General features: G+C 40.9%; 1 protein-coding gene across 2 annotated transcripts in view; it reads right to left on the reverse strand.

Annotated features, from left to right (window-relative positions):
• Window positions 1-14,164, reverse strand: part of ARSB (arylsulfatase B) — a 166,457-nt gene that overhangs the window by 135,488 nt on the left and 16,805 nt on the right. For both annotated transcript variants that reach the window (XM_035014717.1, XM_035014718.1), the window contains exons 2-4: window positions 13,116-13,302; window positions 8,208-8,398; window positions 469-676 (exon numbers count right to left, since the gene is read on the reverse strand). In XM_035014717.1, the coding sequence (XP_034870608.1) occupies window positions 469-676; window positions 8,208-8,398; window positions 13,116-13,302 (586 nt within the window). The remainder of the gene's footprint in view (window positions 1-468; window positions 677-8,207; window positions 8,399-13,115; window positions 13,303-14,164) is intronic.

Raw genomic sequence — 14,164 nt, forward strand, 5'->3', positions numbered from 1 at the left:
AAAATATCTATGCTTGGCCACTCTAGCCTAGATTTAAATGTCACCATTTCTCCTTTGTCTTCTTAAGGTCAGATTTCTGTCTCTACACTGATAGGGAACTGCTCTCGTCAGCACAAGTCCTACTCACAGAGGACACCTGGGCCGCAGAGACAGCGGAGAACAAGCCACTCTAGGAATTCACTGCCCGGCTGTCCTGCGTATGAGTGATGTCCGCTCATACTCACTCGGGTCGTGAGAGCTGGTTTTCAAGCATTCTGCCAGAATATTTTGATATCTGAAGGAAGAGAGGGAAGGCCCATAATGCTTTTCCTTAGACACATTTTTCTATCCATTATTATGTCTCCGCTTGCACAGTTAACATTTATTTTAATAAGGAACTGCTAAATGTTCCAATTTGTCTTCATTCCATGTATCGAATACCATGTCCTAGGCTTTGCCAAGAGATGATTTTCCTATTGACAGACTTACCTGTGGAGAAGATGAACACTGTGTTGTTCCAGAGCCCGTGGCTTTTTAAGGCTGCCGTGACATTTCCCACTGCTTCATCCATAAGAGACACCATTCCTGCATAGTAGTGCCTATTCTTATCTTGGATAAAGTTGTATGGTTTCAGGTATTCCTCGGGGACCTGAAGGGGCTCGTGGACAGACTGAAGAGCAAGGTAGAGAAACAGAGGCTGGAAAGAGAGTTTGTGCAAATCAGTTAAGAGGGTATGGAAGCATTAAATACAGAGAGAGAGGTCCAGATTTATCAGTTAATAAAAGTAATATCAAGACAAGCCACAGAATGGCTTGAAAATATTTGTAAATCATTTGTCTGACAAGGGACTTGTATCCAGAATACACAAAGAACTCTTCCAACTCAATAACAAAAGACAATTAACCCAATTACAAGATGGGAAAATAATTTAAATAGACATTTCTTCAAAGAAGATATACAAATGGCCAAAAAGCTCGTGAAAAGATACTCAAAAGATGCCTAGGGCTGTAGGGAGCTGGGGCAGAAGAGGAATGGTGAGTGATTGCTAATAGGCACACGGTTTCTTTTGGGGGTGATGAAAATGTTTTAAATTTAGACTGTGATGATGGTTGCACACCTCTGTGAATTTACTATTGAATTGTATACTTTAATTGAGTGAATTTTATGGCATGTGAACTAGGAGCATCAATAAAGATATTAAAAATGTAACAAAAGACACAAGACGAAAAACTAAAAAGCTTGAGTTCTAAAATGGCCTAGAAGGCTCTGATCCAAACAAATAATAGTAATACCAATAATAACAACGAGATATTGAATGTTGTTTATGTGCTAGATACTATGATACTGATTTGCATATTCTGTCTCATATAATACTCAAATCCAGCCTGTTACACCCATTTCACAGATAAGTTAACTGGGTCTTAGAAAGGTTACTGGATTTGTCCACATTCATATTAATTGCAGAGCAATCTCCTATTGGAAACTCCACCATTATGGTGCAGTACCAATAGATGCTTTAGCTTCTTGCTTTTGCTGAAAAGAAAGTTCCCACACTGGGGCGCCTGGGTGGCTCAGTTGGTTAAGCGACTGCCTTCGGCTCAGGTCATGATCCCAGGGTCCTGGGATCGAGTCCCACATCAGGCTTCCTTTGCTCTGCGGGGAGCCTGCTTCTCTCTCTGCCTCTGCCTGCCACTCCCCCTGTTTGTGCTCTCTCTCTCTCTGTCAAATAAAGAAATAAAATCTTTAAAAAAAAAAAGAGAGTTCCCACACTTCCGGAGAAAGTTCAGGATTTTTCATAGGAGAAAACAAGTGAACACCATGCCTTGCTAGTCTTCGATCAAGGACAAACATAATCCCAATTTAATTCCTGGAAACTAAGGAGTGTGATACACTGATTCTATTTTACCTTTTACACCAATTTATAGCATTTAACATTAGGGGTATTCCAGGTCAGCCTCTCCTTTTTTAATGAGCTTTTCTGAAAGCACTCTCTTCATTGCGCTCCTACAGAATTCCTTAATGAGTTGAAAACCCTCAAAGAGACAACAACAGTTCAATCCAAGAATAATAATACAATTCTGTTAAAGTATTTGAGGCATTTAAATCTCATAAAGGAATGGGGGAAAAGTTAGAAAGAGGACTGCGGGGGGGGGGGGGGGTGGCTCATATTTCATTCTTCATTATTGTTGATAATTTTTTTAAAATTCTGTATCATACACCTTGCTAGATAGAGTAAGGAATATACATAGATAGAGCTTAAAAAGATACCCAAAAGATTATTTTTAGTTCAGATCTTTAGAACCTGGAAACCCAAAACCCAAAACCTTTTTCCCCAAAATCAAAATGATAAAAATAGCTGTTAAATATCAAAGTCATCACTTTAAAACCTATTTTACGAAGGAGGTTAGGTGATGGAATGATAACTAGAACCTAGGCTTCATTTGTACATCCTGTCCACAGGAAAGCATTCCAAATTGCAACTCCAAAGGTCAGTACTACAATCTTTGACACTGCTTTAGTTCTGCCTCCACTTCCCTTCAACACACACCCTCTCTACTCCAGCCACACATAGAGCAAAACTTCTGAGCTCCCCCAGACCACAGTGCAGGGAACCCCACCCAGCACATGCCCTGCCGCCATGCTGAGGAAGGAGTCTGGGCTGAGACACCTTGGGGCGGGGGGGTGGGGGGGGCGTGGTGGGGGGTGGATGTGCAGGGGCATCGGTGGCCCGGCGGTGAGTGTGAGGGTCTGCTGTGGGAGCAGCCATTCGGGTCTTCAGCACTAGATCAAACCAAACCCCCCCCACCCCGCCACCCCCACCCCCTCCCACCAACCAGCTACAGTCTGGATGGGGACAGGATTAAATATCGGAAGGCTACCACAATTTGCCGCCCACATAAAGTTTTTTAAATCAGGAAATATCACATAAAACTCTCCGTTTTTTTAAAAAAAAATTTTCTTGAAGAATCAGAACTCCGACAACTCCATGCCCATATTCCATCGGGTAACAAATGGCTGGAGCATGAAATAGAGGCCTCACTCTCAAGTGTTCTCCAATTTCTAGAGCCTCCCTACTGTTCTACCTGAGAGGCTTCACTTATTTAGGTCAGCAGCCTGGCCCCTGTAAACACCAGAGTTTGTGACCCCGGTCTGGCTTCTCTGGGCAGGGGTGGAGGAATGAGAGAAGGAGCTCACTGCTTCAGGAGAAGATGCGCTCATCCAGGTCATTAGCAGCAACGTGGCAAAGCACGCGGTGAAGGAAAGGAGAAAGAGGGCAGGTTATTCCCAGCCCGCACCTGATCTCTAGAGGTGATGGCCAGGGAGGGTGGTGTGGGAGAGTTCTCAGACCATCATTAGAGAGTCTTACAAATATTCAGTATGGGGGCTCCTGGGTGCCTCAGTCATTAAGCGTCTGCCTTGGTTCAGGTCATGATCTCAGGGTCCTGGGATCAAGTCCGGCATTGGGCTCCCTGCTAGCAGAAAGCCTGCTTCTCTCTCTCCCTCTGCTGCTCCCCCTGCTTGTGTGCTCACATACTCTCTCTCTCTCATTCTGTGTATCAAATAAATAAATAAAATCTTTAAAAAAAACCCCACAAATATTCAGTTTGGAAATCATTCTACTCACTTTGTTAAATACAGAAAAACATTACCTGAAAACCTTTCCCATAATTATTCTGTAGGGGGCTAAAGACATGACCATTACTCTTGAGGGGTCAAAGTTTTAAAACTGTAGCAATTCCCCCATTTTTCCAGGGGTCAGACTCCTTTAGGTTCAAACAGAAGGAGCACAGCTGAGAAGAGGGAGTGAAAAGCACCTCTGAGGGATGAGGACTGTGACTGTCTCAGGCCAGGCAAGGGCCTCGCACTGCCACCAACCACATCCTAGAAACTTAACAAGTAAAGATAAAGGTGTTCCTCGAACAAAACAAGCTATCTTTTTTTTTCCCCATGTCACCAGCAGTAATCGAGGGTCATGCAGTGTATGGGTGGACAGACACACACATCAATACATCTCTGGCTCACCAGAAAGAGGCAGAATGATGTATAGTGCAGCCCTTTTAGTAAGGTGAGGCCCAAAGCAACACAACTGAGAGTATTTCCATCCGATATTGTAAAAGGAAAGTTTCAACATTCACAAGGTAAACTTTATCGATGAAACAACTCATTTCCCACAGCGCTAGATATAAAACATTTCAATACTATTTTTAAATGAAAAAAAAATTAGCAGGGTATTGTTCTTTGTACTGCCTGGTGGCCTAGGGGAAAGAATAATTAACTAGGGCTCTGAGGTTCTCTAACTACAATCCGGACCCTGCCTGCAACCACTTGCTGTAAGACACCCCCCCACCCCCGCCCAGCCCCAGGGAACAGACATGGTCGATCTCCCCACACCTGCCTACATGGGGTCAACTCACTATTAGCCTAAAGCAAGTGGCCGCCATCCTCGGGACAGAGTCAGTATTACTATGCTGTCTACTGACTTGAGTTCCAGCCCAGTCATGCCTTCGCCTTTGGAAACCTGTGGGCACATTATGACCTTACAGACATCATTCAAAACACGGTTGTCCTGGAGCTGGTTTTGATCTCCATGGACTCCAGGTTTGTGCGGGACCCTGATCTTCCCCTTGCTCCTTCTTGGGTCCAGGTCCCTGCTGCGACCGAGCCAGTTATAGCAGCCGACTTGACAACAACCCTAACTATAACCCTTTCAGGTTCCTTAGGAATATAAAACGGAATCCTAGATGTGAATCGTGACCAAATGTTTAAGTATTACACAAAACTATGACATTATCACCTAAACTTATTAGCATATTGATAAGACACTAAGAATTCTTTTCCCTTTCTTTTATGCCATATGACTCCTAAGTTAGCTACTCTAAATATCCTCACCGTGCTAAGAAACCTGATTCCAGTGAGGAAGAAAGCCCTACTTTCATTTCATTAGCATACTTTCCTAATTTAAAGTATAAATTTAAAAAAATATAGGATGCATTTTTAAATTATTGCTCTATTGTTGAATTTCAAATTAAGACATGTCTTTCCAACTTGTGTCAGGAAAAAGTGTCTACCGCTAGAAATTCACATTTGCTTTAAGAAGCTTCTAGTAGATTAGGTTTATGAGAAAAACCTTTGTTTTTATTCTGCAAAGTGTTGGGGGTGGACTATTTTTAAGTGGACGATATGTTATGGACATGTTGCTTTTACACTGTAGTGTTAGTATTAAGGGAATTATCCTGGAGAAAAAAAGACATTCCTTCTCAACACATGTGCAGTGGTTATTAGCAGTATCTCCCTGAATCCAGCACCAACTGTGTTTCTGTTACAAAATAACTCCATATGCTCTTTTCCCCCTCGAATGCTCTTTCAAATAGGCACATTTTCAAGATGGCTTGTGGATACTTCGTGTGTATTTCTTTAATGATTTCCATCTTAGACAAGTTGCTATGTTATAGTCTACATAGAGCATCTAAGAAATTAGCACAGAATTAGATTCAACATTGGGATAAAATGATGAAAAGCGCAGCTCCTGGAACTATGTGGTGCATCATCTTACTGAGAACTAAAAATGTAAACGTCTGCATTTGCTGTCTTAAACAAGCATTCTGGGGCTGTTCCTCGGTACTGATTATTTCATTCATTTATGTCTACGCTTGAAACTTGACCTTGAGGATGTTAGGAATGCTGGACACTGCTTCAGAATATTTCAGACACTGTCAGAAAATGCCATTCCTCTCATCTGGCAATCCCCATAATGCTACCAATGAGCAGCACTGTATTACTAACACAAGTTTGGGTGGCTGGCGAGCTCTTGGGGACTCATTTCCCGCAGTTCCCATGCTTTCCGCACCACACCAGAGAAGGCAGCCCACCCATAGAGAACTATTTCACCCAGCTGCTTCCTCTTATCTGCTTAATGTTACGGGCAGTGTGAGAGAATACTCCATTGCTGCCTAATGGGAACTCATTTTTACTGTAGGCATATTATAGTTGTTGCATGATTAAGGTAGTGTTAGACTGTCAGCCTGTAAAAAGCAGTTGGCTTGAGCTTGTCCCCCTGTGTTTGAGGGGACTCAAGAGTGGCTGCACAATCAGAATCACCAGTGGGAGGGAGGGAGGGGCAGAGGGGTAATTAAATACCAATGACACCCTCCCACCAAGCACCAATAAACCACAATATTTGTTATTGGTCTTTTTACAAGCTTTCCAGATGAGCCCAATATACTGTCAAGATTGGAACCATCAAGCTGAATCATATACCGGGGCTAATAACCTCTAGTCTTAGATACGAGCTGTGAACTCGGGATGCCTATTGAGTGCACTGAGCTCTGGAGTCAAACAGTGTGGGTTTAAATTCTGGTTTGGACTCTCAGTAGCTCTGTGACCTTGACCAAGTTTCTTGTTTGCTTATCTATAAAAGGGTGCCTAACTCAAAGGACAGGACTAGAACCACAATTCCCTCAAGACCTTATCTTGTTCTTTGGGCTTTTAGCACTATCTATAAAACACCAAGCATACAGAAGAAAACTGAGAACCTAAGCCAATTACCTAGCAGTTATCCCAGCTCTCTGAAAAGTGGTTCAGATTGACATTTTTTTTGAAGATTTTATTTAATTATTTGAGAGAGAGAGCACGTGCGCACAAGCAGGGGGAGAGGCAGAGGGAGAGGGAGAAGCAGACTCCCGCTGAGCAGGGAGCCCGACACGGGGCTCAACCCCAGAACCCTGTTAAGGCAGACACTTAACCGACTGAGCCACCCAGATGCCCCAGTTTAGATCTAGATTTAAAACCTGCGTACGTCCACATATGTGAGAGAATTTTCTGATCTTCCAAGCTCCACAGGAAGCATGGCTACTCCAAGATGTCAGCATTAAGAGTGATAAAAAGCCCAAGGTGGGGCAAAACTGAGGACAGATACCAGGGAAGACCCCCAATACTGAATTAGAATAGGCAAAGGCAGAGCCAGGAAGAAACTATGTCAAAAGGGAGTCAGCTGCCAGGTACCACCTCGGAGCAGGTATATAAACCTAAATCTAAGTTGTGATCTGCCCTGAGGCCATTCAGTAATTGTCAAAGAAGCAAAGTGCAGAAAACTGGGAGCACCAGATAATGCTGCACATTCTGTAATTTGCTATATCAGGTCTTATTGAAGGACTAATTTCATTGCTGTGCTAATGCAAGTCATTGAAGCCCCATTTTGGGCCCAGTATCTGCCAACACAAATCTGTGACCCAATTTCAAAGGTATATTCAAAGAATTTAGCTTATGAAGCTAACTCTAGGTTAACAACAACAACAAAAACATTTAAGGCAATTCACACTTTTCTATTTTTACCTTTAGATAAGTCTTAAGATTTTAGTACATGACATACACAATGGCTTCAATGTAGTAAATGTGAAAAACAGGCTCATCGGTATACCATGTTTATGGAGTGAAAGACTTAATACTGTTAAGACATTCATTCTCCCCATGGTGGTCTACAGATGCAATGAAATTTAAATCCAAGCAGGAACTTTTTGCTAGAAACTGACCAGGTGATTCTAAAATTAATATGAGGATGCAAAATATCTAGAATAGCCAAAATAACCTTGGGAGGCCAAATACAAAGAGGACTTGCCCTGAACCCAACGTTCGCCGATCTCTTAACAGAAAGTTTGCCATACTACAACCTCATCTTGTACACAAGCCTATCATTTTAAAAAAGTCAATGTACTAATTGCTTACAGCTCATGCACATAAGACACCAAAATAATAAAACTACTTTTCTACTAAAACACTTTCGACACAGTATTCCTCAAAGTGTCATCGGGGGACCCTTGGTGTCAGAATCACCCTTGAGGAGTTTCTTTAAAATGCTGATGTATGGGAGCACCCAGGTGGCTCAGTCGGTTAAGCATCTGACTCTTGATCTCAGCTCATGTCTTGATCTCAGGATCGTGAATTCAAGCCCCACATTAAAAATAAATGAAAATTAAAATTAATTAATAAAATAAAATGCTGATATATGGATTTCCCCCAGACCTAAGGAATCAGACTTTTAAAGAGGGGCTCCAGGAATTTCTATTTTTATCAAACTTCCCCAGGCAGATACCGATACACTCCAAAATTTAAAAACAACTCCCCTAGAATTTATTAGATTTTTTTTCCCAAACAAACAGCTTTTTCCTATACTCACCTGAAGAGATGCTATCTTAACACAACTTTGATATCAGTAAAAAAGCAAGACTTACCTTCTCTGGTGGGTGGTTAGTTATGAGGGCTGTAGCTCTTTCGGTAAATATGTTTGTTGAATACATATTTTTATATCCTGTTGCAACTTCTTCACCATCTCGAAAATCAAGAGCACATCGTGTGACATTTAGAGCGTCAATTAATGTACAGCGCTCATGGGAATAGTAATCTTCACTACCTAGGAGATATCCTACAACAAGAATCGGAGATGAAAGTAGTCAGCATAGCATAAAACTTGCTAAACAAACTAATGTTTCAGCATTTAATTGCCTAGTGCAATTGATTACCCATGACAAGGCTAATCAAATGACAAGGCTAATCAGAGCACCACTTCTTAACATCTCTATATTTGCTAGCAGGAGGCATTAAAATGTTATTGTAAAAAAATTCAAATCCATTCCTCCTCAGTCAAGTCTTCAGAACACAAGGCTCTGTCATGGAACTCTCAAAGTGGATGATTCCAAGTAAATCCATTTTTAAAAATCAGAGTTTAAATTCAGGAAAGATGATAAAATCTTAATCTTTGAAAGCTATCTAATGGCAAAAACAGCATAGGGTTAATGTGATTTCTTACAAGTTTTTACTCTGAGGTATCACATAAATGAACACAGGATTCAAATAAGTTGATATTGACCTTTGGAGACTGGCTTCAAGGTTATCTATAGAAGCAGCTCTAGGAGGAATCATCTTTAGTCAGATGCTGACACCCACTGGCGGAAGACACAACCCTTTCCAAACAGGAGCTCTAGACAATTTAACAGAACCAAAAGATCAAACTAACGTGGGCAATCAAAGTAGGTTTTTCTACCAACCACAATCTCAGTTTTGCCCCCAATGTAAATGGCATCAACTGCCTATCCCCCAATTTGAATGTAAACATGAAAGGAAATGGGTTTTCTCAACTAAAGCTGTTTCTGCAAATGTTCCATATTTTCCTAAAATATTAAAATAAGCTGTGCAGCATATTGTATGATTCCATTTATATGAAATGTCCAGAACAGGCAAATCTATAGAGACAAAAAGTTATGTTAGTGGTTGCCTAGAGCTGGTGGGGTTGGAAGAAAATGGTGAGTGACTGATGATAGAGAAGGGGTTTCTTTCTGGGGTGATGAAAATATTCTACAATTGGGTTGTAATGACAGTAGCACAACCCTGTGAATTTATTAAAAATCAATAAATTGTACACTTTAGTGGGTGGATTATATGGCGTGTGAATTATACCTCAATAGAGCTATTAAAAAGAAATAAGCTGTGCTGGACTCTGAGCCATCTCTTAACAAATAATGCTTATTAACCTTAAAATGAGGTGGATAAAATTAGCCAAGCCCTTTCTTCAGCCCTAAGCATTCTCTATCATCACAATCAAAAGCTTTACACAGTTTACATGAAAAATGAATTCATTTCTAATTAATTTCCTCCTTTTTCATGATTCAATAAATTCAAAGTCCATACAATGAATACCTTGGTCTTAAGACCACTTTTTTTAAATTTAATTAATTTATTTGAGAGAGAAAGAGAAACTATCTCGAGCATGAGCAAGGGGAGGGGCAAAGGGAGAGGGAGAGGGAGAGAGAATCTCAAGCAGACTCTGCGCTGAGTGTGGAGCTGGATGCGGGGCTTGATCTCAGGACCCTGAGATCATGACGTGAGCTGAAATTAAGAGTCAGAGGCTTAACCGACTGAGCCACCCAGGTGCCCCAGACCACTTTTTACATGGCAATCTTTTCCCCTAATGTATATAACAGAAAGGGAAATCAAATGTGTTTGGGGTTTTTTTTGTTTTTAAGATTTTTATTTATTTATTGAGAGAGAGAGAGAGAATGATAGAGAGAGAGCATGAGAGGGAGGAGGGTCAGAGGGAGAAGCAGACTCTCAGGACTCGATCCTGGGACTCCAGGATCATGACCTGAGCCGAAGGCAGTTGCTTAACCAACTTAGCCACCCAGGCGCCCCTCAAATGTGTTTGTTAATTAATATATAAGAGAGAAAGAAATGTATCCATAAAAGTGATCTTGCCCCTTATATGGATGATTAGAGAGGTCAGGACACTGGGGTTCTATTTGGAATTTTTAATAACTCCTGGGTGTTAAGAGCTTGAGGAAATCACTTCAGGTTATTTCTCTGTAAATGTAAACTATTGTCTATTACTTGAGAGAATATAAGCATAGGATATACTTGATTAAAAGATGTATGGGGGCACCTGCGTGGCTCAGTCGATTAAGCATCTGCCTTTAGCTCAGGTCGTGATCTCAGGGTCCTGGAATTGAGCCCCACATCAGGCTCCCTGCTCAGTGGAGAGCCTGCTTCTCCCTCTCCCTCTGTCCCTCCCCTTGCTTGTGCGTTCTCTCTCTCTCTCTCTCTCAAATAAATAGAATCTTTAAAAAAAAAAAAATGTAAGAACTATAGGGTGCCTAGGTGGCTCACTTAAAAAAAAAAGTATGAACTATGAATACTAAAAGGATATTACAAACAGGAGAATTCCAGGAATAGAACTATTTATTTACATACTTGGCCAGACTGATACCAAACAACCATGTGGCAATCATATGCAGCTTTTCTCACAACGGTGATTCACAAATTTGCACTTACATGCTGAGCCTAAAGAAGATGGCATCCTATGCTTTCTTGGGGAAAAATCATAGAATACTTTTTGAACAACTAAATCTCTGACTTTTTAAGTTTTATTGAGCTGTAAGTCACATCCCATACAAGTCACCTACTTAAAGTGTAGAATTCAATGGTCTTTAAGGTATTCAGAGTTGTACAACCAGCCCCACAATCATCTGGCTGCTTTTGAACAGAACATCTAAGTCATAACAGTTATAACAGCTGCAAGGTCATTATCCCCTCCTATCTACAAGTTCAGACGAATGTGCGGTGTTTGTTCCTCTGAATCTTCAGGCATCTCAATTCTCATAAAAGGATATGATTTTCTTCTGTCCAAGTCAATTTTTAAATATGTGACTTGGGTTTTAGTAAAAAAATTAAAATACCTATAGTCCTTTCTCTTGCCAGAGCATAGGTATGGATCCATCTTTCAGCAAAGGTCTGACTGAAAATTGTCAAAGGATATACAGGCTGTTTTTTCCTCTAGAATTTCCAAAATGATAAAGAGCTCTTACACCCAAGTCTGACTTTCACAGTTATTTGAGGATACAGAGGATATACCCAGGTTCATCAAGAAAGAATGCCTTGATTGCTTAGCAATGTCTGCTAGAGAAGCAGAATGGGAGCGGGGCACATACGGTCTCCTGCCTGAGGTCCTTGCATCTCAACTTTAACCCAAGATCCAACACAGCATGACAGAGATGTGTGTTTTGACTATATTGTTTGGGCCCCATATAATCACTGAAATGCCCTTTGGTATTCTGGCCCTACCTTGAATGAAAAGGAATGTCTCAAGAAACACGTATAAGAAAACCACCATTATATAACTAAAGTGCTGTTTTTGAGGATGTTGTCCACCTTACCTTCTCCCAAAGGAGAGATTTCTCAGGTCTAAGAGCCAGAAAATGCTTTACTCTTCCTGAACATCTGGTTTCCATTTATCTTATAAATAATGTGACTCTTATAGCTGTCTCCTTTTTAAAATTTTTTTTTTTAATTTGGACGTAAGAAATCTCAAGTTGCAGAGTTCGATGTGAAGCCCACCTACAGCCAGGCAGTTTTTTTGTAATTTGGTGCCATGCCGCAATTTCATCTTTTTCTACTCACCCTAATTTTTTATTCTATTTTTTTTAAAGATTTTGTTTATCTGAAAGAGAGAGAGATAGCCCAAGCAGGGGGGAGGGGCAGAGAGAGAGGGAGAGGCAGACTCCCCACCAAGCAGGAAGCCTGAGGCAGGGCTCGATCCCAGGATCCTGAGATCATGACCTGAGCCAAAGGCAGACTTTTTTTTTTATATAAAGATTTTTATTTATTCATCTGACAGAGACACAGCGAGAGAGGGAACACAAGCAGCGGGATTGGGAGAGGGAGAAGCAGGCTTCCTGTGGGGCTCAATCCCAGAAGAACCCTGGGATCATGACCTGAGCCGAAGGCAGACGCTTAATGACTGAGCCACCCAGGCGCTCTCTATTTTTAAACTTTTTATGTTCAGCATGTGTTCCTTTTTGGATGTGGCAGGTTGTAAATAAATGAAGAGACAAATGAGGGGTAAACAGGTAGCTAAATAGCCAGACAGAAAGCGCAGTATGAAAAGAACTCATCAGAAAGACACACAGCCACTAGTAAGATAAATAGGCTGTTAGTTAAGACATAATTTGTTAACAGGTTAAAAGAGGGTAAGTTAAAAAACTAACCTAAGTTTTCACATTTTTATAGGGCTATCAAATCCATAAAATACTTCTTATTTCTTATTATCCTTCCTATTACCATTTGTTATTTACCCTTCCATTTTATTCTTTTGATTGGTCTTCCCCAATCTAGTGATTTCAAAAGCAGATCTCACAGAAGGGAGGGAAGGATGCCAATGGAAAAGAGTTTCCTCTACCATCTCCAGAAAAAAAAAAAAAAAAAAAAAATCTTTGGGACAGTCCACGGAGAGAAAAAAACATTCTGAACCTTTGTGAAGGAAATACTCTTGTATTGGGTTTTGCCTGGAATTATTTTAAGAAGCAAGCTGTATCCCCTTTTGGTCATAAGATTCTCTAAGAGTACAAAGGCCCGAGCACGGCATTTAATAACCTGGCAAAGGTACGCGCCTCCCTGTGGGCAACTGCCCACCGCGAGCAGAGCACTGAGCCATGTGGACGGAGGTGGTAGTAGAAAGTTGCCCCGCGGCTGTGCTGACAAATTCATTCTGTGTTCAAGTTTCCAGTCATTTCATCTGACTACACTTGGGTGTATTTTTATGCGATGGTTGCAGCTAGTCTAAGCTGTAAAAGAAACATGTGCGTTTCCATTACCAAAGTAAGTATCAAATCCTCGGCGGGTTGGAAGGCATTCTTTCCGGTACATTCCCAGGTGCCATTTTCCGATCATATGGGTAGTGTAGCCTGCTTCTTTTAGAAGCTGGGGCAGCAGTTTTTCATCCAGAGGGACACAGCTGGGCTGACAGGGCCAGATTATTTGGTGTTGCAAGCCTGTGTGGATCTTAAAGAGACAAACATGAAATTATAGATTGATGGTGTTGAAACATCCCAAACAAGCAGATAAAGTGGTTGCTTAATTTATTGGATACATCTGCAGATTTGACTGTTGAACTCTCTTCCTGTACCAGCTTACGGATATTTCTGAATGGCACTTTACTCACTTATTCAAATAAGGTAATGGCCATAAACAGATTGGAAAAAATGAATAAAAGCACTCTAATAAACATTAGATATTTCAACAAATATTTATCAAGGAATTATGTTAGAAACCATTGACTTAGGATTTCACCTCCTATCTCAAAAAAAGTAACCATAACACGAAGTGTGGATTTATCAAGGAAAAAGTGTTCCAATTTTTGTGCACATGAGAAATTAGTGTTTGGTTTGGAAGGGGCTTCTGTAATCTTTCAAGATTTGGTGATTTTTTTTAAGGGTTATTCAAAAATACAATGAAAGCAATGCCTTGCTTTTCTTATTCCACTTTATGGAGACCATAATTTCAAAAGTCAGTGACCAACTTTTTCTTAAGGGAAAAAAAAGCAGCCATCTGACCCACATGTTGGGAGTGGTTCACACAAGTATATGCCCAGGGCGCAAGGACCACACAACAATTAGCCTTTAAGAAATGATCCCTTGTTGAGTCTTGGTGTGGTATTAAAATAGAACATCTACAATTACATGAAAAGGCTGTTAAAATAACCCTTCCTTTTCCAACCACCTATCTGTGTGAGGCTAGATGTTCTACATAAACTTTTACCAAAACAATATATTACAACAGATTATAACAACCTAGCTATCTTCTATTAATAGAAAACACATACATGCTGTGGTGAGCACTGTGAATTGTGTAAGACTGATGAATC

The sequence above is a fragment of the Mirounga leonina genome, unplaced genomic scaffold (genome assembly GCF_011800145.1).
Source record: "Mirounga leonina isolate KUSES-001 unplaced genomic scaffold, KU_Mleo_1.0 Mir_168, whole genome shotgun sequence".
Lineage (NCBI taxonomy): Eukaryota > Metazoa > Chordata > Mammalia > Carnivora > Phocidae > Mirounga > Mirounga leonina.